Raw genomic sequence first — 26,941 nt, 5'->3', positions numbered from 1 at the left:
ACCCATTCTGAAATTCTGTGTTTGTGCCACTGTGCAGTTTGGCCAAGCTAAATGTAGCATGGATTTCTCTGTCTGCCCCTTCCTCTTTTTGTTTCTTTCCTTGGAATTTTATCATCCTGCTCGACTCTGTATGGGAAAAGTGGCCCCTGTGTGGGCTGGAATTGCACTGAGTGATTCCCAGCCCCCCTTCTGCTCCCACTGTTGCTTTATTGGTTGTTATTCAGTGTTGGAAAGGGAACTAAAGGAACAAATTCTGAGTTTCCAAGGGTTCTGCAAATGGAGGAATTCAGTATTTCAATCTGTGGCCTTGGGCTGTGGTTTTGTTTTCTTTCCCTAAAAGACTGCCAGGGTGCAAGCCAATTTATCCCATGCCTATTGTCAGATATCAGGGGGGCATTTAATTGAGTTAATGGTTTCTTATTTTACAACTAATGGAAAACTTGGGCTATTCCAGATAAAATTTCAAGGAAATTGAAATTTCCTGAGATGGCCCTGAATGTGCCAGGTCCTGTCCTCATATGTGGAAGTAAATAGGTCTCAGGCACACTCATTGCACTGACAGCCACTTTCTTTTGTAGTTTTTTGCCTTTTACAAATGATTTTCTGTGTGTGGCTTCTTGCAGAGAGGCAGAATTTATTTTTCAAGGAGCCTTCATTTATAAATGTCGCTTTTTGTTTCCATCTATTCTTAGAAACAGGTAATTTTTATGTACTGCCTTCCATGTGCTTTTTGGGTCTCTGGTGGATTTGGGGAAATTAAATTTCATGCTATTCTGCTTTAGGCTGCCTGTGCTCTATTAGGGTTTGCTGAGTGCAGACATTGCCTCTCCAAATCTTGTGTAGCACACAAATAAAGGGATTTTTGTCATAGCTGCTGTTTAACAAGCACATCCAAAGTATTTGCTTAGCAATGGCTTGTGAGTTAAAAGTTAAAACCTTCTGCTTTTTCATGTGGGAGCACGAGATTTGTGCTTGTTAAAGCCTCATCTTCCAGTGCTTAGCAGGAAAATAATTTTGGGAAACAGCTGTTGTGGCTGCTGTGTGATTTTTGTATTAATTTCTAGTGTGATTTTTGTATTAATTTCTAGTGTGAATTTTGTATTAATTTCTAGTGTGATTTTTGTATTAATTTCTAGTGTGAATTTTGTATGAATTTCTAGTGTGAATTTTGTATGAATTTCTAGTGTAATTTTTGTATTAATTTCTAGTGTGAATTTTGTATTAATTTCTAGTGTGATTTTTGTATTAATTTCTGCTAAGCTCAATTCAGGAGGAAGAGTTAAGTTCATGAAGCCCTTTGCAAAACATCAGGAAATAATGAGTTTTAAGGATTAGATCTTGATGCATTTATGGATGGAAGTGGTGCCATTGCATTTTACTAGTTCTGAGTAAATTGTTTTTGTAGTTAAATCCTGGCAAAGCTTTAGGACTTTGAGCCCAGCCTTAGGCTGAGCTTGCTGAAAATGCAGCCAGAGTTTATCTCCTGTTTATGAGCCAGACTTGCATGGTGGGGTTTTTGAGTTTGGGGGTTTTTATGTATGTTAACATTAATTAAAAACCTATTTAACAACATGGTTTGGGGTTTTTTTTTTCTTTCATTTTTCCTTAGTTTTAAAAACCTATCTAACAATATGTTTTGAGGTTTTTTTTTTTTTTTCTTTCATTTCTCCTTAGTTTTGGTTACTTCATGCATTAAAAATCAGAAAATGCCTTTTTGGGACCCATTTGTCTTTGTCAGAAATGTGCCACGTGTGTTCTTGCAGAATTGTCTGTGTTCTGTCCTATTCCTCCTTTGTCCTTCAGAGACCTTCCTGGGATTATAGGTCAGAAAGCCCAGATAGTTGGCTCAGATAAAGAGCTTTGTAATTTAAGGGATTGTTGGAATAGAAGTCATTTCGAGCAGTTTGAATGATTTTTTTTTTAATCTTCAAGAACAAAATAAAAACCATTGACCATTTGAAGGAGATAAACCCAATGAGTAAATTAGAGCTGTTTGATTTTACCAACACCAGTCTTGATAGCACCAAGCAAGGAAATTGTCATTCAGCTCTGTAGAATCCTCTCTGGTTTTATAGCACACCAGATATTCTTATCCAAATTTATCTCTGCACTGACTGAGGAGCAGAGGAGTTTAAGTGCATTTGTTTCTTGTGTATTATTGAAAAATAGCACTTGTTAGCTATAACACCCCTTCAGCAGCACGAGGAGACCTCCACCTACTAAAACCTTTAGGTTTAATAGTAAATTGCTACTTTTCTTCCCATCTCAGTTTATTTACAGCCAGAGAGACTCCTCAGTGTGGTAGAAAAAAACCCTTTAAATGGACGATTTAATCGCATTAAGATGAAAAGAAAAGCTTTGTTTTATATTCTTTCATCTTCAGGCTGCAGCAAAGTGTTCCTAAAGCTCTTCATCACTTGTCAGCTGAGGCAGGTTAAGTGTTTTGTTGGTGCTGCTGCTTGAAAGCTTTGTGCAGTTGTTTTTTAGTTAAACAGCAGGTACCACTTAGAGATCCTTTTCCTCAGCCTCAAGGGAATGGGAAAAACTTTTCTTGCCACAGTTTTTTCCCCCCCATCCTGCTTTGCTTGTGTTCTGAACTCTTTGACTTTCAATGATATCATATGAAAGTTTTGGCCAACACCAGGCTGAAAATTGGGCTTCAGATATTCCTACCTGTTGGTTGAAATAGAAATTTAAGGAGTAAGGAAAGGACATTTCTTCCCTTTTCTTGTTTTTTTGCAAGGTTTATTGTGTGCCTCTGGCAATGCTTCACAGAGCCAATTTATCAGATTCTCATTTTTAGCTTCATTAACCACGTTTGATTTCACCTCATGTTAATCACATAAAAACAAGCATTTAATCTCAGCTGCTTTTTTAGGGTGGGAGATGGTTCCTTCCCAGAAAGGTTCTGCTTCTCCTTTTATCTCTGGAACTTTTCACTGAAGGAGTTGAAGGTTTGTCCAAGATGCTTCACTTTTGGTTTCCTCCTCTTTTCCTCCTTTCCTCTTCCTTCCTTTCCTCTTCCTCCTTTTCCTTCTTTTCCTCCTTTTCCTTTTCCTCCTTTTCCTTTTCCTCCTTTTCCTTTTCTCCTTTTCCTTTTCCTCCTTTTCCTTTTCCTCCTTTTCCTTTCTTTCCTTTTCCTTTCTTTCCTTTTCCTTTCTTTCCTTTTCCTTTCTTTCCTTTTCCTTTCTTTCCTTTTCCTTTCTTTCCTTTTCCTTTTCTCCTTTTCCTTTTTCTCCTTTTCCTTTTCTCCTTTTCCTTTTCTCCTTTTACTTTCTTTCCTTTTCCTTTCTTTCCTTTTCCTTTCTTTCCTTTTCCTTTTCTCCTTTTCCTTTCTTTCCTTTTCCTTTCTTTCCTTTTCCTTTCTTTCCTTTTCCTTTTCTCCTTTTCCTTTTCTCCTTTTCCTTTTCTCCTTTTCCTTTTTTTCCTTTTCCTTTTCTCCTTTTCCTTTCTTTCCTTTTCCTTTTCTCCTTTTCCTTTCTTTCCTTTTCTCCTTTTCCTTTCTTTCCTTTTCCTTTCTTTCCTTTTCCTTTTCTCCTTTTCCTTTTCTCCTTTTCCTTTTCTCCTTTTCCTTTCTTTCCTTTCCCTTTCTTTCCTTTTCCTTTTCTCCTTTTCCTTTTCCTCCTTTTCCTTTTCCTCCTTTTCATTTTCCTCCTTTTCCTTTTCTCCTTTTCCTTTCTTTCCTTTTCCTTTCTTTCCTTTTCCTTTCTTTCCTTTTCCTTTCTTTCCTTTTCCTTTCTTTCCTTTTCTTTTCCTTTTCTCCTTTTCCTTTTCTCCTTTTCCTTTCTTTCCTTTTCCTCCTTTTCCTTTCTTTCCTTTTCCTTTCTTTCCTTTTCCTTTCTTTCCTTTTCCTTTCTTTCCTTTTCCTTTCTTTCCTTTTCCTTTCTTTCCTTTTCCTTTTCTCCTTTTCCTTTCTTTCCTTTTCCTTTCTTTCCTTTTCCTTTCTTTCCTTTTCCTTTCTTTCCTTTTCCTTTCTTTCCTTTTCCTTTCTTTCCTTTTCCTTTCTTTCCTTTTCCTTTTCTCCTTTTCCTTTTCTCCTTTTCCTTTTTTTCCTTTTCCTTTTTTCCTTTTCCTTTCTTTCCTTTTCCTTTCTTTCCTTTTCCTTTCTTTCCTTTTCCTTTCTTTCCTTTTCTCCTTTTCCTTTCTTTCCTTTTCCTTTTCTCCTTTTCCTTTCTTTCCTTTCCCTTTCTTTCCTTTTCCTTTTCCTCCTTTTCCTTTTCTCCTTTTCCTTTTCTCCTTTTCCTTTTCCTCCTTTTCATTTTCCTCCTTTTCCTTTTCTCCTTTTCCTTTCTTTCCTTTTCCTTTCTTTCCTTTTCCTTTTCTCCTTTTCCTTTTCTCCTTTTCCTTTCTTTCCTTTTCCTTTCTTTCCTTTTCCTTTCTTTCCTTTTCCTTTTCTCCTTTTCCTTTTCTCCTTTTCCTTTTTTCCTTTTCCTTTTCTCCTTTTCCTTTTCTCCTTTTCCTTTCTTTCCTTTTCCTTTTCTCCTTTTCCTTTCTTTCCTTTTCCTTTCTTTCCTTTTCCTTTCTTTCCTTTTCTTCCTTTTCCTTTTCCTTTCTTTCCTTTTCTTCCTTTTCCTTTTCTTCCTTTTCCTTTTCCTTTCTTTCCTTTTCTCCTTTTCCTTTTCTCCTTTTCCTTTCTTTCCTTTTCCTTTTCTCCTTTTCCTTTCTTTCCTTTTCCTTTCTTTCCTTTTCCTTTCTTTCCTTTTCCTTTTCTCCTTTTCCTTTCTTTCCTTTTCCTTTCTTTCCTTTTCTTCCTTTTCCTTTTCCTTTTCCTTTTCCTTTTCCTTTTCCTTTTCCTTTCTTTCCTTTTCCTTGTCTCCTTTTCCTTGTCTCCTTTTCCTTTTCCTCCTTTTCCTTTCTTTCCTTTTCCTCCTTTTCCTTTTCCTCCTTTTCCTTTTCCTCCTTTTCCTTTCTTTCCTTTTCCTTTCTTTCCTTTTCCTTTCTTTCCTTTTCCTCCTTTTCCTTTTCCTCCTTTTCCTTTCTTTCCTTTTCCTTTCTTTCCTTTTCCCCCTCCTTTTTCCCCTCTCCTTTTCCCCCATCCAGGAGAGGGAAGCAGTTTATCCTTGATCAAAATCTCCATTATCCCTGATCCTACTGATTGACATTTCTCCACAAGGGGACATGGCACCAACTTAGGAAATTTAAGGAGGAAAAAAAATATATCAGGAGAAATGGGTAGGAAGAATTAAAAGGCAGTGGCTATTCAGAAGAGTGATTTTGGTGTTAAGCAGAAACCTAAGGAAGCTGGAATTTTGGGAGGAGCACCACTGATACCAGATCATGTTGGTCAGAACTCGGTGATTTTGTGTTTCTGTGCCTGTGTTGAACACATTTATTTTTGCTTTTATTCTACTCTGTTGGCAGAAGAAAACAGAATGTTCTACTCAAAGTGAACCTTAGTAATTCCTGAATTATCTGGGAGCATCTTTGTGATAATCAAATTATTCTTTCTCCTTAAGATTTTCATATTTCAACTCTTCAGCCTCTTTTTTTCCCCTGTAGTACCTTGGTTTTCTTCCTGCTTACAATTTGTAGCACTAAAAAACCACCATTTTTAGTAAGTATTTCATCAACTGAGACCAGTCATTGGCACAAGTGATTTTGATTAGCAGATCTCATTGCAGATCATTAAAAATGCAGGTGTTGGATTAATGATGTTGTGAGAACTTCAAGCATTTCAGCATTATCTTTTATTTTTATACCGTTTCTGAATAATGAAAATAACCATAAACATCATAATTACATATTGTTTGCAGCCTGTTTTCAGTTATTATTAAAAGCAGCAATACAGGCCTGCATATTGGGCTGAAAACACACATTTCAAAGTTGACAATGCTGTAGCTGTGTGCTGATAATTCAATAAAAAAAGCTGCTTTGGCTGGAGTTGGAGAAAAAGCATCACAAAGTGTATAAATCACCTCCAGTTTCCTTGGGAGAAATAAATCCTTTCTAGGAGTTCCTTGAGGGTGCAGATATTTGAAATGTGAATATTGGCTATTTCCAAGCTGACTTCTTGGCTCCTGTTGTTAATATTACATGAAATAAATGTTTTTTCCCACTTGCTCACTGAATTCACTTCCAGATTATTCTCCAAAACAAGCTGCTCTGTGGGCTGTTGGACTATGGAAATCTTGTCTTCAAGGCAAGAAATTCTTGAAAATTCTCCTTTTTAAAAGCGATTCTCATGTCCAGGACGTTGTACAAATGTTTAAATTCTTTCCCTCATCCCTTTTCCAGTCAGCAATCCCAAACCTGAACGTGCTGCACTTTCCATCAGAGCTGAATAAACAAATGGTACAATTCTGCTTTGCTCTGCTCTGCTGGATCCTTTGTAGCAGCCTCTTGTTATCAGCTGACTGAATGAACAGGAGATGAGATTTGAGCACGCCACAACAGCTCCTAAAGATCCACTTATTTCTCACTGCTGCTTTCTTTGTCCCCAGTTTGAGATGCAGTGATTGCTTTCAGAATTTGTGCAGCCTTTTGGTGCCCCTGTCATCGATAAATGAAATTAGGACTTGATATGGAGATAGTCACCTGTTTTACTTTTCTCAATATTCACCTTCTACTGGGAACATTTTTTAAATCCCTTTAAAATTTAGTGTTAAATGGCTTTAAATGTACAATGTGGAAGCTTGATATCCTGATTTATCTTGCCATGCAACTCCAACCACTGAGAAATCTGTTTAATGGGATCAGCAGAGCTATTGATGAGTGTTATCTTCTTTTTTCTTTCATTAACCTTTACCTGTAAGGACACTTCCACTGCTTGTTTTTTTTTCACAAAAAAAAAAAAAAAAAAAGGATTATGGACTCTTATGTTTTTCTCCCCCAGAATAGCTTTGAAAGTTATTAAGCAGTTTTAGCCACAGAGGTAGATATGACAAGGATAATTCATTAACAATTACAATTGTTATTAACAATTACAATATATTAACAATTACAATATATTAACAATTACAATTTATTAACAATCACAATATATTAACAATTACAATTATTAACAGTTACAATTTATTACAATGAATTTATTGACATGTTTTTTGCTATCTTGGGAATGGTGCCAGTGGCACTGTTGCAGAGTTTTGTGGCATTCCTAAAACCTTCCTCAGAGGAATGTGCTTAGGACAGATGGGGAAAAATCATACTGGATGTGGATCTGCTGCAGAATGGTTACAAAACCTCTCTCAAAGCACCTTTTCCACCATTCTTGTTCACTTTCTTTTTCCATCATTCTTGTCTTTTCCTGGTTTAATTGTAGATTTGCTTCTCTGAGTCTCACCGCTTCCCCTTCCACCTTACCAACGCTTTTAAAATTCTGCATTATTCTTTCCATCCTCCTTCTTGCTGGATTTCCTCACTCATTTAGGTAGGAAAAGACCCTTAAGATAACAGAATTATGGACTGGTTTGGCTTAGAAGGACTTTAATAATTATTTTGTGCCATGGGCAGGGACACCTTTCACTGTCCCAGGTTGCTCCAAGCCCTGTCCAGCCTGGCCTTGGACATTCCAGGGATGCAGGACCTTCTCTGGGCCAATGTCCCCACTTTAAAAAAAGAATTAATGTCACACACATTTGATCTATGGCATCAAGGAACAACTTAATGAATGGCTTTAATTAACATGAGTCAAAATGAGTGCTGGGTGCAGGTTTGGGGTGTGCTGATCTATAAAAGCAGAGCCACCTGTCCCACAAAGAGCTGGAATGTGAATAGTTTTCAATAAAATTCCATGCTTGGAGCCAGTGTTTCTGCCCATGGAAAGGTATAAAAATGTCTCTATGAGTGAGTGATGAGCAGCTCTGTGATCTCCTTTTTCCTGCCCAAAGTGGCTCCAGGCCAGAGCTGAAAGGGGCCAAGGATGACTTTTCAATGCCACCGCTGGTGCACAATCCCAGCTGGAGATTCCTCCTTAGAGATGATGGTGGCAGATGAGCTGAACATCAAAATTTGCTATTTTTGTAGCCCTGGCAGTGCAGGGCTATTTGGGAATGTTGGACTGAGCAGGAGTGGTTGGCATTAGTTGTGATTTCTAAGAGATGTTTCAGTTAAAAAACCAGTTTTTTACTTATCTGCTACGTGTAAAAATCCGTAATTATTTCCCTGTTCTCTGCAGTGGTAGAAGGAGTTTGTTGAAATACACGTGAAAGAATTTAAAACAGATTTTTTTTCCAAGAAGACGAAAAGAACACCAGTAAATTTCCCTGCACTGTCAGATAAAATAGCTTTACAATAAACTTCTGAACCATAGAGATCAGGAAGTGGACAACTTAAACTGTCCTGAAAGGACACCACATGCTTAATCCTCTTGAAAGCAGAATCATCAAATCCTTCTTATCATTGCTTACAATATGATGATTATTTTTTTAATGTTGAATTACGGAATCCTGATGCTTTTATCCATTGTGTTCCACAAGAAAAGCCTTCCTCTGTGTGTGGAGCAGGGATTACTGAAACAGGTGAAATGGGAATTTTCTCCACTGCTGTATTCACTTGAAGGCAGGGATGATATTTTAAAGGTGTCTGATACTTCTGTTTCATTATTTTTATTAATTATTTTAAATTAACAGGAGGGCAAAATGACTTCAAATAACAAGTTATTATCTCTATATTTGATTACAGAGTTGGGAGTTATGAAGAAGTTTTGGTTGAAATAATTCCCTCCCTTCCAGAGGCATCGAGAAAAATTGAAAAAGTCACGTTAAAACTCCACACAATCATTTATCCACACAGCAGGAGTTCCTGCAGAAACTAAAAATTAGGGGAATTTATATTAACTGGCTTTTTTTAACTCACTGCACTTACTGGTGGGAAATACCTGATTTTATGGGCTCTCCCATATTTTGAGTTGTATTGAACATATTTCATGTTTTTTCTCTTGCACAACATCCCTGTGTCTGTCACCTGTTTATCAAATTCAACTCTTCCAAGACAGGATATTTCAAACTATCAAAAATATGTCAAACCCACATATTTTTGGTGGAGTCAATCTCAGAAACAAATTGTTTTTATAAAACAGAGCTGTTAGCACAGGCAGGTAGAACCTAATTCAAGGAGTCACAGGGGAAAACCTCCTCATCCTGTTTTTTCCAGCCCCCTCAGAAATCCAGTGTATTTTGCTTTATCCCAACATTAATGGGATATTGAAAGGAGAATATTCCAAATATAATAAGAACTGACTTTGTTTTGTTTCTTCTAGACCATGCACTGTCTTGTTTCTAATTGAAATTAGTATAAATTGATTGATACCCACATTTACATTGGAAAATAGGGAATGTAATCTATGCAAGAGCGCCTTTGGAAAGTAAAATATTAAATATTTTTAAATTATGTGCACTTAATTGCATTGTTTTTGTATTTCATTAGCCTATGAGCTCGTCTGAAATATTCCTGCACATTACCAATATTTAACAGTTCATAAAAATTTCTGTCCTTGGAGGGGAGCTGTGTTTGTACTGAATTCCTGATTGGAGGAAGTGCCTGGAATTGGGAATTTCAGTGGAAAAGTTGCTGGGTGTGTTGGTAGTTAAAATTGTATGAATCTGAAAGTAGAGTTTATTCTTGAGAATGCTCTTTAAAAATAATAATATTTAAGGAAGCCCACAGCAGGTTAAATGCTGGGTTTTAAAGCACAGAAATTACTTTTTTAGTGGTTTTAGGGTTTTCTTTCTGCTGGTGCACTGAAGGAATGGTTCATTATTGTTTCATTGAGTGCAAGGCTAATTTGGGTTATTTATAAGGTTAAAGATCAGGTACAGCAGTATTTGAAACCCACTAAATTTTTTAAAAATAATTTCCTATTTTCTCCTCTATGCTGCTCCCAGCAAATCCAGTCCTCTTTGAGAACTAAAAATTAAGGAAAGCAGGGTAGATTTCATGGTGGTGTTGTCTTCCCACCTGATTTAAACACAACAAATACATTTCCTACAGCTTTCATTGACATTGAAATTATCTCTTCCCCTATCCCAGGGTGCTCCAAGCTCCATCCAACTCAACCTTGGACAATTCCAGGGATGGGGCAGCCACAGCTTCCCTGGGCAGTGTCTGAGGGAAAAAATTCCTTCTGTTCTTACTGAAGATTTTTGGCCTGTGGAATTTAGATCTGGATCAAACCAGAGCTTTTATTAGGCAGAAAGAATAAATCAAGGCTATTTGCATATTATAATATTTGAATTGTACACATCTGGAGTTGAAATGTGGGTGGGAAATGGTTTTAATTGTGGAAGAGCCCTGATGTGTGTGAGCTGGGAAGGCACCAGGCACGTGAGGTTCCTGATCCAATATTTCTGAGCCTTAAGGTACAATCAGGAATTTTCCTGGTGATATTTTCATGAATTCCCTCACTGTGCCAGCAGCTGAGGCAGATGATGGGGCTGAAGGCAGCCCTGAGGTGCCCTGTCCCAAATATTCCTACTTCAAGGGATGGGAGAGCTTCCCCTTGGATGGATCCATGGTTTGACTGCCCTGATGTTGGTTTTCATATTCCTACTTCGAGGGATGGGAGAACTTCCCCTTGGATGGATCCATGGTTTCACTGCCCAGATGTTGGTTTTCATAATCCTACTTCAAGGGATGGGAGAACTTCCCCTTGGATGGATCCATGGTTTGACTGCCCAGATGTTGGTTTTCATAATCCTACTTCAAGGGATGGGAGAACTTCCCCTTGGATGGATCCATGGTTTGACTGCCCTGATGTTGGTTTTCATATTCCTACTTCGAGGGATGGGAGAACTTCCCCTTGGATGGATCCATGGTTTGACTGCCCAGATGTTGGTTTTCAGTGCCAGAGGGGAAAGGCAGAAACTGCAGGAATTCACTGGGATTTGGTTTTTGCAGCACAAAAAGGAGTTTTCCCATGGTTGGGAGGGACCTTGGAGCTGTGTTCTCTGTTTGGGGAGTGTTCCAAAGGGATTGTTGGGTTAAGTCCATGAATTTTGGTGGAAGTGAAAGAGATTTTAGCCAAGTTTATCCTGGCTTGGGGTGTGGCTGATTGAACACGGTGGAGGTGCCTCATTTCTGACTAATATTTCATATTCTTTAATTCTTTACACCCTCTCTTTCCCTTTAACCTTCTTCCTTCTGGAGGAATCTTCCAGAAACCACCCCCAGAGCTTCATATTATGGGATGGTGAGCTCTCTTCCCAGAGCAGGGAGCCAAAACAATTCCTTCTCCAGCTGGGGACCAAGGACAAATGATCCAACTTCTGTTGGATAAGTCCAGAGGAGGGCACGAATTTAATAAAGGGACTGGAGCACCTCTCCTACAAAGAGAGGCTGAGAAAGTTGGGGCTGTTCAACCTGGAGAAGAAACAAAGATTATGTGGAGAACTTGGAACAACCTCCCAGTGTCCTGTTCACTGGACAGCCTTTTTCTTTTAAATAGCCAAGCTTAACTAGAAGGAAAAACAGAACTTAGGCATTTTTTGTGTGGTGTTTTTTGTTTTAATTCATTATCTGAACATTACCTAGCTAAGTATTTTCTAAAAGACATTTGATTGTACCAAAGCTAAGTGTCTCTTCATTAATAACTTAATGCACCTGCCCTTTCCAGAGAATTTAGTGAAGGTGCCTGCCCACTAAATGCTGTTTGCATTAATGTTTTTTTTTTCCAAATGTAGGGCTAATGGGCAGATTCCCAGCTCTGCAGGCTGGAAGTTATTTGAATAATTTGTTCATCTCACATTGCTGATTTCTCAGGCTAACATTTCTGAGGCTGCAGGTGTCTGCTTTCCCTGAGGTTTGTTGTTTACTGCTCGGGGTGTAATCCTGCCATCCTGCTGATTGTTTCTTTGCTGCTTTAGAGAGAGAGGAAAAAGGTATGGATTTGGATCTTGTGATAAACAAAGGCTGAGGAGTTGGAGTCAAATACTTCAAGAGTTGTAAAAATCTTTCTGTGCCAAGCTGTTGTAGATGTGGAGGAGAAAACTGCTGATGGTTCCTCAAGAATTGGCATCATGTGAAGCTTTGCTCCCATCCTGCTCATGGGTGGCCTTTGGAATTCCAAAGCAAAGCACATTTTATGCATCTGAAACATCAGGAACTGATGGGAAGTGAGAAATGCTTCAGTCCCTTCTGCTCCTCTGTCAGTTGTCCTTGCAACTGCCCAAAAACCTTTTGGATCCTGTGGAATATCTTGGTTTTCTGGTTCTTTATTTGTCTGATTTTGAAGCACGAGTGGGCTTCAGATTAATAAAAATTAAATATTGAATAAATATTCAATAAATATTTATAAAAATAAATACAAAGGGTTAAGCAAATGGCTTGGCACACTCATACAAAGGGTTAAGCAAATGGCTTGGCACACTCGTACAAAGGGTTAAGCAAATGGCGTTGTAAACTCCTTATAAATATATTTTTAGTAGAAATCAGGGCTTGTGGCAGTTTAAAAAGATGGTGGGATGAGCCTTTCTCAGGTTTGCCAAAGGATGTTGGATGGATGGAATGTTGGGCTCTGGAGCAGACTGAATGGAGAAGTGTTGAAATCTGCTTTTCCACAAGGGCACAGGACAAGGAGGAATGGCCTTAAGCTGAAGGAGGATGGGTCTAGGTTTGATTTTAGGAAGAAATTGTCCTTCAAACTTTGCCTGAAGAATTAGTGGACAAATAAGAAAAGTCAGGGTGTTTCCCAGAGGCCACCAAAATGGCAAAAATTCCTTGTGCCTGGACAGTCCCTGCTTGGTCTGCCCAGATCCTGGCAGGAGCTTGCTGGATTTTATCACTGTTGACCCTGTGTGGATCCAGACTCCCACCAAAGCTTCTCCCTCAGTGCCCTCCACAGCTGGGAGGGGAGAGAAAATAAATTTAATGGAATTCCCATGGAATCTCCTGGGAATGTCAGCTCTGGAGCAGCTCCTGGGTTTCTGCAGGGGGTTCCTCTCATATTCTCGCTCCATTCTGCTCTGTCCAGGTGCACAATACTTTTTCTTTCTTTTAAAATCCGTTATCCCAGAGGCATCACCACCATTCCTGGCTGGCCCAGCCTGGTGGGCCCATCCTGGAATTGGCTCTGGATGTGGCGGGAGCTCCCAGAAACCACCCCCAACCCCAAACCCTGCCCACACAAACCCAGCACAAACATTCTGTGTCTGGGAGCACTTTGGTGCCTCTCAGAGCACTGTGCTGATGCCTCAGGTTCAGCTTTTCTATTTTTCCCATTCTGTGCTGCTTTAGTGTGTGGGTCTGGGCTTCATATTATGGGATGGTGAGCTCTGTGCACAGAGCAGGGAGACAAAACAATTCCTGCTCCAGCTGGGCACCAAGGACAAATGCCCCAAATCTCAGCCCAGGAGCACAAACCCCGTGGGCTGGAGAGAGAAAAACAAGCAGGGTGGGACTGCAGGGGCTAAAGCTGGAATGGGACAATGAACTGCAAGATGCAAATGGAGCAGAACTGATCCCAGGGAGAGACCCCGGGAGCGCTGGTGCATTTTGGGGCCATTTTGGTTCATCTTGAACCCTTGAGTGCATCCAGAGGGGCAGCGAGGCTGGAGAGGGGCCGGGAACACAAAGCCTGAGAGGAGCCCCTGAGGGAGCTGGGGGTGCTCAGCCTGCAGCAAAGGAGACTCAGGGCTGCCCCCATCGCTCTCTGCAGCTCCTGAAAGGTGCCTGTGCTCAGCTGCCCTTGGGCTCTTTCTCCAGCAGCACTGACACAACCAGAGCACACAGCCTCCAGCTGTGCCAAGGGAAATCCAGGCTGGAGAGCAGGAAAAAGCTTTTCCAGCAAGGGGGATCAAGTTCTGCAATGGCTGCCCAGGGAGGTGGTGCAGTCCCCAGCCCTGGGTGTGTTTGACAGCCTGGATGTGGCACTGGGGGCCAGGGGCTGGGCTGGGCTCCATGGCCTTGAAGGTCTCTCCCAAACCCAGGGATTCTGGGAATTCTGTGAATCTGCCCAAGGTGCATCCATGGAGGAGACCCTTTTCATCAATCCCTGCTTTATTCTGGAACTCTGCCCAGCCTCTGTTCCAGCTCAGCCTTCTCAAGGCATCTCTGCAGTCTCTTTGGGGTGCCCATCCCCATTATCCCAGTGTTTTTCCATCCCCATTATCCCAGGAGAACTCTGCCCATCAAACACCCGTCCCTGGCTGTGCTGAGGGGCCAGAGCAGCTGTTCCTGGTGTTTGCAGTGTGTTCCCTTCACTGCCCAGCTCACAGATGGGTTTGTGATGGGAGCTGTGCACTCTCACACTCACCTCACACTTTGGTTTGTCCTCCTGGAGGAGCAGGGGAAGCCCTGGGGTGCAGGTGTGACCTTGTAAATGTACCTGAAAATCTTCCCACTTTGCTCTGGGATGAAGCTGACACTGGTTTCAGCATCCTGAGGAACTTCTAGTGTTAAAGGGGGTGGTGGTGGGAATGGCTATGCAATAATAATTTAATGTTTAATAGAATATTAATATATTAATATTTTTGCAGTCTTGCACCCCCCAGGTTTAATATTATCTAGTATTTCAGTGGTCAGCTCTATGTTTTTAATGCCCTGTTGTGTGAGCAGAGATGGCCATCAGAAATGTTATTTAACATTTAATGTTAAACACTCTTTTCCTGATCCTCTCTCAAAGAAATTCCCTTTTCTTTTTTTAAATGCTTTTTCCCCTAGAACAAATCCCTCCTCCTTGTAGAACTACAATTTTTAATTTTTTTTTTTTTTTTTTTTTTGTAACTGAAATATCATAAAGCTCCCATTTGGGAGCTACCCAATTACATCTTACAATAATTCCATTGAATGATCTATAGCTCCACTTTTATTCCCTATTAGTATTTGCCTGATCGATGGGCAGCCTAATTGATTGTTCAGGTCAAATGTCTTTATTGGCTGCTGCCTGAATCCCTCCTCATTATGACATAAACCATCCTCTGGTCTCTTGGAGTTCTTGGACTCATTTTTGTACATCAGAACCATAAATTTCATTCTGTAGATGCTGGTGAACAAGATAATTAATGTTTGTAATAGTAATGTTTGTTAATAGTTAATGATAATTAATGTTATGTCAATCAAGGTAATCCCAATAAAATGGGGGTTTCCTTTTTCACCCAGCTTTTTGCTAGAGATCTGTGGAAAGGTTCATATTTCCCTTGGAATTTTAATTTTAAAATATTTTTTAGGCTGGGGTCTCACTGGTAATTTCGAAGTTTGCCCCCACTTTTCCCTCTGTTTCTGTGATCTCAGCATTTCCTGGGCCTGGCACGATGGATATCGATTCCTGCTGCTTTTCCAAAGATATTTCTAACTGGATTAGTTGGCCAAAACTCCCATAAAATTGATGAAGCTGCTTCATTCATTCATAAAACCCTTTTGTGAGGCTGCTTTAGCATGAGCAGAATTGCAGGGAGGCTGAACTAGAACAGAAATGTGGGAATAATGATTTTGGATAATCTTTGCAGATAAACCCAGCTCCTGGACATGAGGTCACAGAGACCCTCCAGAGCCTAAAAATGAATTTGAATTTCCCTGGGCTTGATTTTCCTGTGCAGGGTTTTTATGGCCCTTTTTGGGGTTCAGCAGTTCTGTTTTCCTGGGTGTTTTGGGGTGGGATCCCACCCTGGAGCTCTGGGCTTCCATGGAGGGGGATCTGAGGCGGGAGTGAGGGAATTTTCTGGAAATCCAGAGCATGGCACAGCTTCAGTTTGGTGTAGGTTGGGCTTTATTCCAGGCAGGATTAGGATTAAGATGGATTTTGGTGGTTTTGGAGATGTCTTTCAGCCTTGCAGGATTGGTGGCTCTCCCTCTTTTCTCCCTCCGTTTGTATTCTTGAAGAAGTTGCTTCCCTGGTTTTTTTGTTGTTTAGCAGAGTTTCACTGATTCATCTGACAGAATCTAAGTGAAGGAAATGTTCTTTCCAGATCTTGATTAAAATCAGGAGAATTTGGGGCAAAATCTTTCTGTAGGATCTAGAGATATGAATATTTAGGGTGTTGTAAGAGCTTTGTTGTGTAAAATGCATCTGATAATACTTGATTTGTTACACAAAGATACTTATTTTGGTTCTATATGAATAAAAAGCTTCATTTTATGGCTTTACTGTTTATGTCTCTGTGTCATCCCCATGGTTTTACTTTACAAAGCCATATTTCTGAAGAAAATATTTAATTTAATGTACAGTCCATGTTGTTTAATTTTTGAGAGATTGCACTAATTGAAAAGCTGTTTAATAAGAAAGTTTTTTAAAGGCTCACTGGTGTGCTAAAATTTCAAAGATGGTTAAACCACAAGAAAGCAACTCTGACTGCTCTGAGGAAAAAAAAGCAAATAAACAATTGAGGGCACTGTATTACGCAGTTGTTTCTGTAATTGGGGATGAGTTGTGTTCTGTTAACATTTCACTGAATTTTCTTTTAATTGCAGTTAGTGATGAAGAGCTGAAGAAAAGAATAGCTGAGGAACTGGCACTGGAACGAGCCAGGAGAGACTCTGAAGCTCAGAAGAGAAGGTTGGTTCATTAATAATAACAATATTTCAAACAAGCTTGCCTTTAATGCTTTTATTTTATTTATCTGCTTACTGGAAATAACTGAATTTTGTGCACAAACTGCCTGTGAGGGCTCAGGGGACTGCAGCAGGTTTGGATATTAAATCCATGTTCAACAACAAATGAGCTGGAATTTCCTTGTAAGAGCTGATCCAAACTGTTGCTCTAAATCCCCTTTGACCTCTGGAGCTTGGCTTTTTTTGCTGCCTTTTAAGCTCAATTTTGCTGATTTCTCTGGAGCCCAAATAATCACTTTGAGCTGCACAGACAGAACAGGGTGGGGTCCCTGTGACCCCAGGGCTTGAGCAAAAGTACCTTGAAATGGGAATTCTGGAGTTTTCTGGGAATTCTGGAATGCCCAGGATGTTTTGAGGTACTTTGAATATGTAAAATACTGTATTAAACCAGTTCACACCAGTAAAACTCTTTTGGTTCCTTTCTGTATATTGAAATATTCCTTTCTTAGGCATGTTTTATTCTTAGAGGTTGCAGTGATTCTGAAAGCCTGATCAGAGCCATTATTAATAATTAAAAATTCCTCTTTAAATTTAGAAATTTTGGTATCTGCTGAACTTCTGTGTTGATTTCTCCTTTCAGTGATTGTTGTAAATAGATAACACAAACACACTCAGTACAAATACAAATATTCCACACTGTCCTCCACTGAGAATGGGAAGAAAGGCTCATTATGATGGATTAAAAAAAATTAGGCTGTAATTAGTACTACTTCAACTGTCTGCATAGATCTCAGTTGTTTCCTACCCAGCATTCTGTTATTTAATTGAGTTAGGTTGATGGAGTATATAATTAGATAGGACTGTATTAATGTCTCAGGGAAAAAAAAAAAAATCAGGCTTTTCTGTTTTTTTTTTGCATCAGCAATAAAGGAAATCAATAACTTCCAGTGAAATCCCCCCTCTCCTCAACTGGGCTTTGGAAGGAAAACTTGGGTTATTTTGGAGCTTTTTGAATGCTCAAGACTTCAGCTAAATGGGATTAAAATCTGGAAATATTTGGTTTGCAACTTCAGCATTTTCTAATGTGACACTTCCAGTACCTTCCAGAATTCTCCTTGCAGGGGCTGTGCCTTGGTCTGTGAAAGGGAGGGAGCAGATGGGGTAAAATATCAAAGTAAATTAATGATGATGATGATAAAGAAAGGAAAAAGATCCAAATTTGTTAACAGCTTCAATTCTTTTCCAGTTCTGATTTATTTAATTCATTGGTTTTGGTTGTTTTATTATCATTTTTACACAGTATTTGCAATTATAAAAATCTGGTTTTAACAGAGCATGGAGGTTTTTTTGTCTTGGATGAAACAACTGTAAAAGATGCAGATGTTTTTCTATAAGTAAAGCTTAAAGTCTTTATGGGCTGAATTCTGGTGGAGGTTTGTGTTTTAAAAGCATTCAGGAAACTCACATTATTCATGTAAATTCTTTGTCTTTGATGTGCAGAATGTTCCAGCTAATAGAAACACGGAATATAAGCTGTAGTAATTTGTGATATAAATCCAAACACATTGATGCTGTTTTGGAAAACAGAACAAAACCCTCAGCTCTACATTTAAGCTTCTTGACCTTGCACTTGTGATTTATTAACAATTTCATTTCATAACCTGCTAATTTTAAGAGAAATCCTGTTGGGATGCAACATAAAAATTAACTTTTTTACCTCCATATTAATCTCATGGATTGTTTTACCATGGATGGTATATTTTACATATTTATATTCTCACTTCTTTCTCTAAACCAGGGTTTTTTCTCCAATATTTCAATGAAATAACATTTCAACATAAAAAATATCTGAAACTTTGGGCTGTTTGTTTGTCTGATTCCAACTGCCTAATAGCTGATTTTGGTGCTGTTCTGTGAGCAGTGGATGAGCACATTTGGGTTGGATTGCAAAATGTCTTTTACTCATTTCAGACTGTGAAGGGAAGAAATCTTAATTTGAACTTCCAGCTAAATTATTTATTCACACATCCCTACACAGTACAGATGGGCTGCTATATAAAGTTACAATCTGTGCTTATTTTGGGGATCAGAGCTGAAGAATGACTCTTAAATTGTATTTTAATGCCATCAACTCTCTAACAATATATGAATTACAGCTTCTATTTAACAGAACTTGGAATAATTAATAAAATAATGATTTAGACCCACCCTGGAATATATTTCCAAAATTCTGCATTGATTCCCCTTTACTCTTCCTTTTACTCAACCCAACTGTTGTTCCTCACTTTGGGTTTTTTAACATTTTGAAATGTTTCATCTGGAAAGCGTTTTCATTTTGGAAAGTTCATTTAGAAAATTGCTGATCATTGATTTACAACAGAATTTGTAGAGTTTGCAACAGTAACTGGGAGCAGTTAATGTGGCAGAGCTGCAGTCTTAGGGTGATACTCAAGGGAACATAAAAATGAGAGGATGGACACAAAAACTTAAACCTGACAGTGGTGACAGGTAATAAATGATAATTAAGAGAAGAATTCTGAATAATAAATAAGAGAAATCCACACAACTCAATGGACCAGTGGGTGATAATTTCAATTTTGCCTTTTCTCTGCTTATTCTAGACAAGCTCAGCAAATGTTTAGCATTTTTTTCTAATTTCCCTAGAAAATGAGGAAATTTTTAATGTCATGGCTTTGAGAACAGGCATTGGGGAAATAACTAAATTTCCTTCTCCCATCAGAGAGCAGAATTTATCCACTCCATCCATTAACTTTGTCCTTGGATACAAAGCTGTTCATTTGTTGGGCTCCACCATACTGATGGTGCTCAGTAAAATCTGTTTTTCAAGTTTGCTTTAAATGAAAAGTGCAGGCAAAGTAAAAAGTATTTTGAGGCAGCAAAAAGAACAACTTCTATCATCAGCATAATGATAAAATTTTAGATACTGCCAAGCTCATCAGAGTGCTGGATTCCTCCACTAAAATATACAAACCACTGCTTCAGAGGCAAGTGATGGATGTGATTTCCCATGGAAATTGAACGTTCCTGAATGATGACTTGCCTTTTTTTCCACCCCTGAAAATCAGAGAAATTTCAGACTTTTTATTTTGCTAATCATTTAGCTGAGGCTAATGATATTTGGGCGGGGTTCAGTTTCTTGCTTGGTGAGTGTTTCCCAGCTTCCACTTTTTCAATATGATTTGGCACAGGGCAAATATTAATTATATGTAGACTGAGGTGGTTTTGCAAGCTGCTGTGGCATGGTAGTGCCTTCAATCTTCAGTACATTCATCCCTGGAATGGTGTTGGTGTGCCAGAAATCTGTCCCTGCACTTTGGTTGGGAATGTCCTGTGACGTGCTCTGATTCCAGGGCTTCTTTCTTAGAGGAAAACTCCTGCTGGAAGGAGGAATTTTAAGGCAGGAAAAGGCTTAGAAATAGACTTTGGTTTGTTTTGGTGGTCCTACAGTAATTCTGCTGCCAGCTCTGCTCTAGAAGTGTTTAAGGTATGACAGAGGAGGAGAGGAGAAGGCTCCAGGGAGAGCTTCCAGCACATTGCAGGGCCTGAAGGGGCTCCAGGAGAGCTGCAGAGGGACTGGGGCCAAGGCCTGCAGGGACAGCAGCCAGGGAATGGCTCCCAGTGCCAGAGGGCAGCCAGGGATGGGATCTTGGCAATGAGGAATTCCTGGCTGGGCTGGGATTGCCAGAGCAGCTGGGGCTGCCCCTGCATCCCTGGCAGTGCCCCAGGCCAGGCTGGACACTGGGGCTGGAGCAGCCTGGGACACTGGGAGGTGGCCCTGCCATGGATGGGGTGGCACTGGAGGGGCTTTAAGCTCCTTCCCACTCAAACCATTCCAGGATTCTCTGGTGGCTTTTGATAACTGAGTTTTTTGTGTGTATCTGCCATCTCATCAACTGTGAGCAGGTGGTCAAACTTGGGTAACTTTTCTCTTGAAAAATCCTTTCCTTGAGTAATGCAGACGAGAGCTCATTGAGCATTGTGTCTTGGTTTGCACAGACAGGTGTCTGCTGAGGAAGGCAGGAGCCTCCCCTGAAATGGAAAATGCAAACCCCCTCCCTCTGAATTGTTATAAATTTGAAATGAAGGGGCTCTCAGGCAAAGATATGGGAATAGGAATAAGAGTTATTTACGAGGAAAACTAAAAATTCAAATGCAACAGTACAAACAAGAAACCAAGCCACTGTCAGAGTGAGAGCAGGAGCTGCCCCCTGTGTGTCAGGGGGTGGCCCAGCCCCATCCCATGGGGGCTCAGCCCTCCTGCAGTGCCAGCTGTGGCTCTGCTGGAGCAGGGATCCTGCACAAGGGGGGAGTTTTCCTCTGCAGCTCCAGGGCTGCTGGAGATGGGCCTGGGCTCCCTTTGGCAATGCAGGGCAGCAGAAGCTGCTCCTCTGGCAATGCACTGGGCAAAGGCTGCTGGGCTGTGCCCAGGCTCAGATTGGATCCAGGTAGGAATGCTTGGCTCCTCCCCTGGGCAATGCAGCATCTCCCCATGGGATGATGGGATTGGATCAGCCCTGCAGGGACACTCAGTGGCCATGGACAGCAGAGATCTCCTGCAGGGAGGATTGGCTGTGGGAGAGATAAAGAAAAAACTGCCCCATGAGCAGAGAGAACTGCCCCAGCTCTGACAGATGGGGATGGAACACACACCCCCAGCCACATCTTTCAACCTAAGACACATTCCCTGGGAATGAAGTGCTGGGTTTTGTTCTCTGTGGCTCTCTGGGCTCCAGAGGATGTGACATTTTATCTGTCACCAGCTGGACAGCTGATTGCAGCCTCTATTTTTGCCATGCTCATCTGTTTGGAGGAATCTTTTTAAACTGTAAATGAGCTTTGACTCCGCCCTGGTGCACGGAGTTGCTCTGTGATGGGTTATTAAAGTTGTAGCCATGAGATTTTTTTATTTGCTGTTTTGTTGTTGTGCTTCAAGGAGGGTCTGGAGATAACTGCTCATCACTCTGGGGTTTCATTGATGCTCTCAGTGCCTCCCCCCAACCTTTTTTTTTGTCGTGTCTCAGCAGTACATTGCATAAATGATGAGCTCTTAGTAAACCTGGAGTAGAGTGTTGGTGCAGAACAAATTCAGCAGTGAAATGTAAAGCGAGAGAAGAATGAAGAAGAGTATTGGACAAGAAACCTTTGGGAAACTGCAAACCAAAATTGTTATATTAAAATCAATACTGGGGCTTGACCTTTCTGTGCTAGTGGATACTCTAAAACTTCCTATTGATTTCTGGTGTAATGACATGTTTATTCCAGTTTCCTGGCACAGGTGTGGAGAACAAGGGGGAAAATAAAATTATGGATTTCTTTACAATATTAATTTTATATTTCAGTGAGTTAAAGATATGAGGAGCATCTTAATGCATCTTTAGTTCATATGGGGAGCTAATTAATTGTGATGAAAATTTCTTCAAAGCATTCTTTTCCTCCTAAATGATATTTTTTTTTTTTCCCAAGTAATCAACTATGTTGAATTGGGAAACCTGCTTTTTCCTGGAGGATTGTCCTCAGGGGGAGCAAAAAATTCCTTTTTAGGAAATAGCTGTTATTTTGTGTTCTGCCACAGGGACCTGTTGGTATTGTTTGGATTAAGTGGGGAAAGAGTCTGGGAAACTCCATCTTCTCTGCTGCTGGCAGTCAGAGGAAAAGCTGGGAATACTCCAAAGCAGTAAAAGTGATGATAATTGTTTTGACATAGGATAGCTCAAAAATAAGAGTTTAATATCTCCTGGTAAGAGTAGCTGCACTGGTTTGGTCAAACCAGAGATCCCAGTTGATAATCACATCAAGGAATGCCAAGGGGATTTTTATTTTATAAAACTGGTTTTATAAAAACTTAAAATCAACCCTTTTTCCTTGTGCTGGAGTTCTGGCTGCTGAGAATTGGAGATTTCTGTGCTGCCAGGCACTGACCCCCAGGAGAACCCTGCACTGCCCTGAGGCCTGGAGAAGCTTCCAGAATGGAATGATGGAACTGGAATTGTGGGGGTGCAGTTTGGACAGGAGTGTGTGAGATCACAGGGGGGAAACTCAGAGTTTAAGGGTTTAGAATGCAGTAATGGATATAAAGCCAAGATAGAAGTTTTAGGTCAGTGCTGGTCCTTCTTCTTCACCTTCTTCTCCATGGGTTTGGGTGGTATTTTGTAATTAGACAGAAAAATCTGCATTGCAGACTCCCAGTGAATAGTTATTAAGTTAAAAGTGAAAATAATTTAAGTATAATTTCTTAATTAAATAATTTAACCTTAAAAGACCCTATAACAAAAGATTGTTAATCATTTTGTACCTTACTAATGAAGAACTGCAGAACTCACTACCTATAAAACTATAACATAAATAAAAATAATAAACACCTAAATCTAAACACAAACTAAGGTCTCAAATACCTTCAATCCCAACCTCAACAAAAGACAAAAAAACCAGTTCAACAAAAGAAGAAAAAAATCCAAAAACCAACATTTAATGGATTGTGTGAGGATAACAACAACAACAACAACAGCAGCAATAATAATAATAATAATAATAATAATAATAATAATAATAATAATAAAATTAAATATAAGATTATATAGTCTTATGATACGATATTATTTTAATAATAACAGCAGCAACAACAATAATAGTAGTAATATTAATAATAATAGTAATAACAAGAATAATATAGTTAGGAGGAACCTAACTATAATAATAACTTTGAAACTTGAAATTAAAAAAAACAAAAACCCTTGGAGTGCCAAAGGGCCCCTTCAGCCTCAGGGCTGGGAAGATTTTGGCTTCACATCCCACCTTGAGTTCCTCCCCCCTCTCTCAGCAGACACTTCCCTTGTCTGATCTCACACTCAGCAAAAGATTTGGATTCAGATGTTTCTTAGGTCTTATTTATATTGCACTCTTTATAATTTGTGTGTTCTGTAGTATTTAAGTCTAATAATTTAAAATGGAGATGTATTTCATTTTTTATAAGGTTTTTTTAAGGATAAATTAAGAAATGATACTTAAATTATTTTTACTTTTAACTTAATAATTAATAATATGAGACACTTAATACTTGTGTCTCGTAATGTGGATTTTTTTATTTAATTATACAATATTATTTAAACTCATGAAGAAGGTGAAAAAGAAGGTAAAGAAGGACTAGTTTTATTTTAAAACTTCCATCTTGTTTTATATATATTATTATACTCTAAAACTTTAAGTTTTTTTATAAGGTCATATTATACACTTTTATTTAAACAATTCACTCATAATTTTAATTTTATCATTCAATTTTGCAAGCTTTTTTTACAGTTTTAGGTCAAATGCAGTGTTCTCTTGAGGGCCAGTGTCTGTCAGTATAGAAAATCTAAAATTTTCAGCAGTCAGGGTTCCAACAGGAGCCTTTTTGGGCAGGCAGTTCTTCAAAGCAGGGAAGTTTAGTGTGTGATTTTTACCTGCAAAATGCCAAGGAAGCATCAAAGTGTTTATCAAGTTGGGAAGTATCAAACTGCCTTAGAAGCCCGTTGAAGTTTTATTGTTTTCAGTAAAAAAATGCATTGTTTTCAGAAGAAAAAAAGGTGTTTGGCAATGGCAGAGTTACTCTCCAAGGTTTCCTGCTCTGATTCTCCATTAATACCATTATGTCTGGCTCTCAGGATATGGAGAGATGAATCTTGGAGATGGGAGGTGAAAATTGGAGAAAGCAGAGCTATAATTCACTCCTGCCTTTATAAACCCCAATTTTCAAGGGCTTATTTTTCACATGGATTTTAAAACCTGCCATCTCAGCTGACAACTTGGATACCGAGCTTCATCTTGATCAGTTTATTTCTAGGAGAGATGGGAAAATGACTTGGAGCATTGGTGAGAGAGCAGCCACAAAAATAATCCTGCTTCATAGTTTCAGATTCAGGTAGGAAAGAGGAAAACTATTTCCCCCCCTGGCAATTTTAAACAAACCTTTGCTTTCAAACTGCTGAGCTCTTTCATTTTGAAAAGCAGCAAATGAGCAGCAGAGAAACACTTAAAAATAGTAATAATAATAATAATGATACTAATAAAAATTTTTCTAACTGTCACTTCATTTTAATGGATAATTAATGTTGTCATAATTCCAGGACTGCTGTTGCAGATCCCAAGGGGAAGGATATTAAGTTGGAAAGTAATTTCAAGTGGAGTTATGTGGCTAGCTAAACATACACAAATTATGTAAAGCAGTTTTACTATTCTAACTCAGGTTCTCTGTGTCCCTCAGGCATAAAAGTGGGAATTTGCTCATCTATTTTGTCTCTGTATAATACTGATCTAAATGCACCTATTTTAAAAGCAATGGCTTTATGAAGTGTAATTAAAAATCCCCTCAGACAACCTGACCCCCTTCCTACTCACCCCTCCTCCTTCCAACACCAAACACTGCCCCAAAAACACTCCCACAACTCAGGAATCTCCAAGAAAACTCAACCACTGACAAGAGTCACTGTCCTTGTTGCTCTGAGTGTTCACAAGCTGTCCATGGAAGTGCTGCTGATAAATTGAATTAATTGGAGTGAGTTGAGGAGATAACTGAGATTTGAAACGAGTCTTGGATCTCCTGATCAAGGCCTGGCACATAAAACCACGTGGTCATTAGCAGGGATTTCTCCTTTGACAGATGTTAGGCTGGGGTTGGAAGGCAGCTGGGAAAGGGAGAGGGATAATGAGGGGGTTCTGCTGGATGGTGTGGCTTGGATTGAGAGTTTGGGTGATGTGACAAGTCTGGTGTTTGAAATAGGGTGACTGAGGCAGGGATGGTTATGTGGGACAAGGTGGAAAATAACCTTAAAATTATATTTTCAGTGTTGGCTTGGGTTTGAGAACAGACATCATGGAATCATAGAATCATGGGATGGTTTGGGTTGAGAGGGACCTTCAAGATCATCTCATTCCATAGGAGCAGGGACACCTCCCCCTGTCCCAGGCTGCTCCAGCCCCAGTGTCCAGCCTGGCCTTGGGCATTGCAGGGATGCAGGGGCAGCCCCAGCTGCTCTGGCAATTCCAGCCCAGCCAGGAATTCCTCATTGCCAAGATCCCATCCCTGGCTGCCCTCTGGCACTGGGAGCCATTCCCTGGGTGCTGTCCCTGCAGGCCTTGGCCCCAGTCCCTCTGCAGCTCTCCTGGAGCCCCTGCAGGCCTGCAATGTGCTGGAAGCTCTCCCTGGAGCCTTCCCTTCTCCAGGGGAACATTCCCAGCTCTCCCAGCCTGGCTCCAGCCCTGGAGAAGCTCCATGGATTCCTCCAGATTTGCTTCAGCAGCTCCAGGTGCTGCTGCTGCTGCTGCTGCTGAGGGTCCCAGAGCTGGACACAGAACTCCAGGTAGGAGTTCAGCCTAAAGAAGGAACAGAATCCCCTGCTCTCCTTGTTGCTGCTGTGGAACATGTCCCAAACTCGTGTGGGAGTTGTGTGACAGTGTGGGATGGACCAGGAATGAGGGAGGATTTATTGGGATGGACCAAAGGTGAGGGAGGAGTTACTGGGATGGGAAAAGGTCAGTGCCAGCTCAGGGATCAGTGCTGGAATCACTTCCCTGTTCTCAGCACTGTGTATCATGAGTTAAGAGCTAATTTATATTCATGTATGGCAAATGTTAAGGAGGAGCAGTCACCCTGAGGAAGAAGTGGATATGGAATAAAGAGATGGAGTTCTCATTAAATTTAATCATGAGAAGTTCAAGCATAACTACTCAGAAGGGTGATCCCTTCCCTCTTCTGCCTGTGCCAGAGTTGTGAGAGCTCCTGGTCACTTGTGATGGATTTGTCAGAGGGTTTTAATGGTGCTGGGTCTGGTGGGTAAAGTGGGGCCAATTTGGGTCTCTGTCATCACATTTGACTGGTTTTGCACTCATGAAATGATGATAAATCTGGGTTTGATGAGATGTGTGAACCTTTTTGAGTTCAGATATTCCCATGATTTTAAAGCTTCAGCATTTTGGATTTGGATTTGGAATCTTGAAATCATGGAATCTATGAGGCTGGAAATTCCTTTAAGATGAAGTTCAACCATTAATCCAGCACTGCCAAGCCACCACTAAAACAAGTCCCAAGGTGCCACATCTTCAAGTTGTTTAAATCCCTCCAGGGATGGGGACTCCAGCACTCCCTGGGCAGATGTGCCTGGGCTGGACAACCCTCTCCATGAAGAAATTTTCCCAATATCCAAGCTAAACCTCCTCTGGCACAGCTTGAGGCTGCTCCCTCTCCTCCTGTTCCTGTTCCCTGGGGTTAGATCCCAAATCCTCTCCCAGCTGTCCCCTCCTGGCAGGGAGTTGTGGAGAGCCACAAGGTCCCTCCTGAGCCTCCTTTTCTCCAGGCTGAGCAGTAGGAGCACCAAAAATTTGAAAGCAAAATGTCCTTTCGACACCACGGCTTTCATGTGCAGAAAAATGATATTTTCTGTTAATATTTGCATGATTTGAAAGGTTTAAAAGTGAAATTTTAGAACAGTTGTTAAGAATGTCATTGCTACTAATGTTAGGAACAGCTCCT

At 40.2% G+C, this 26,941-nt stretch overlaps 1 protein-coding gene across 2 annotated transcripts in view; it reads left to right on the top strand.

Moving 5' to 3' along the window:
• The window catches only part of CHCHD3 (coiled-coil-helix-coiled-coil-helix domain containing 3), a 147,391-nt gene that overhangs the window by 7,733 nt on the left and 112,717 nt on the right, over positions 1–26,941 (top strand). For both annotated transcript variants that reach the window (XM_054631443.2, XM_054631442.2), the window contains exon 3: positions 16,339–16,423. In XM_054631443.2, the coding sequence (XP_054487418.1) occupies positions 16,339–16,423 (85 nt within the window). The remainder of the gene's footprint in view (positions 1–16,338; positions 16,424–26,941) is intronic.

The sequence above is a fragment of the Agelaius phoeniceus genome, chromosome 5 (genome assembly GCF_051311805.1).
Source record: "Agelaius phoeniceus isolate bAgePho1 chromosome 5, bAgePho1.hap1, whole genome shotgun sequence".
In the NCBI taxonomy this organism is placed as follows: Eukaryota; Metazoa; Chordata; class Aves; order Passeriformes; family Icteridae; genus Agelaius; species Agelaius phoeniceus.
This window is presented reverse-complemented; position numbering and strand designations above follow the sequence as displayed.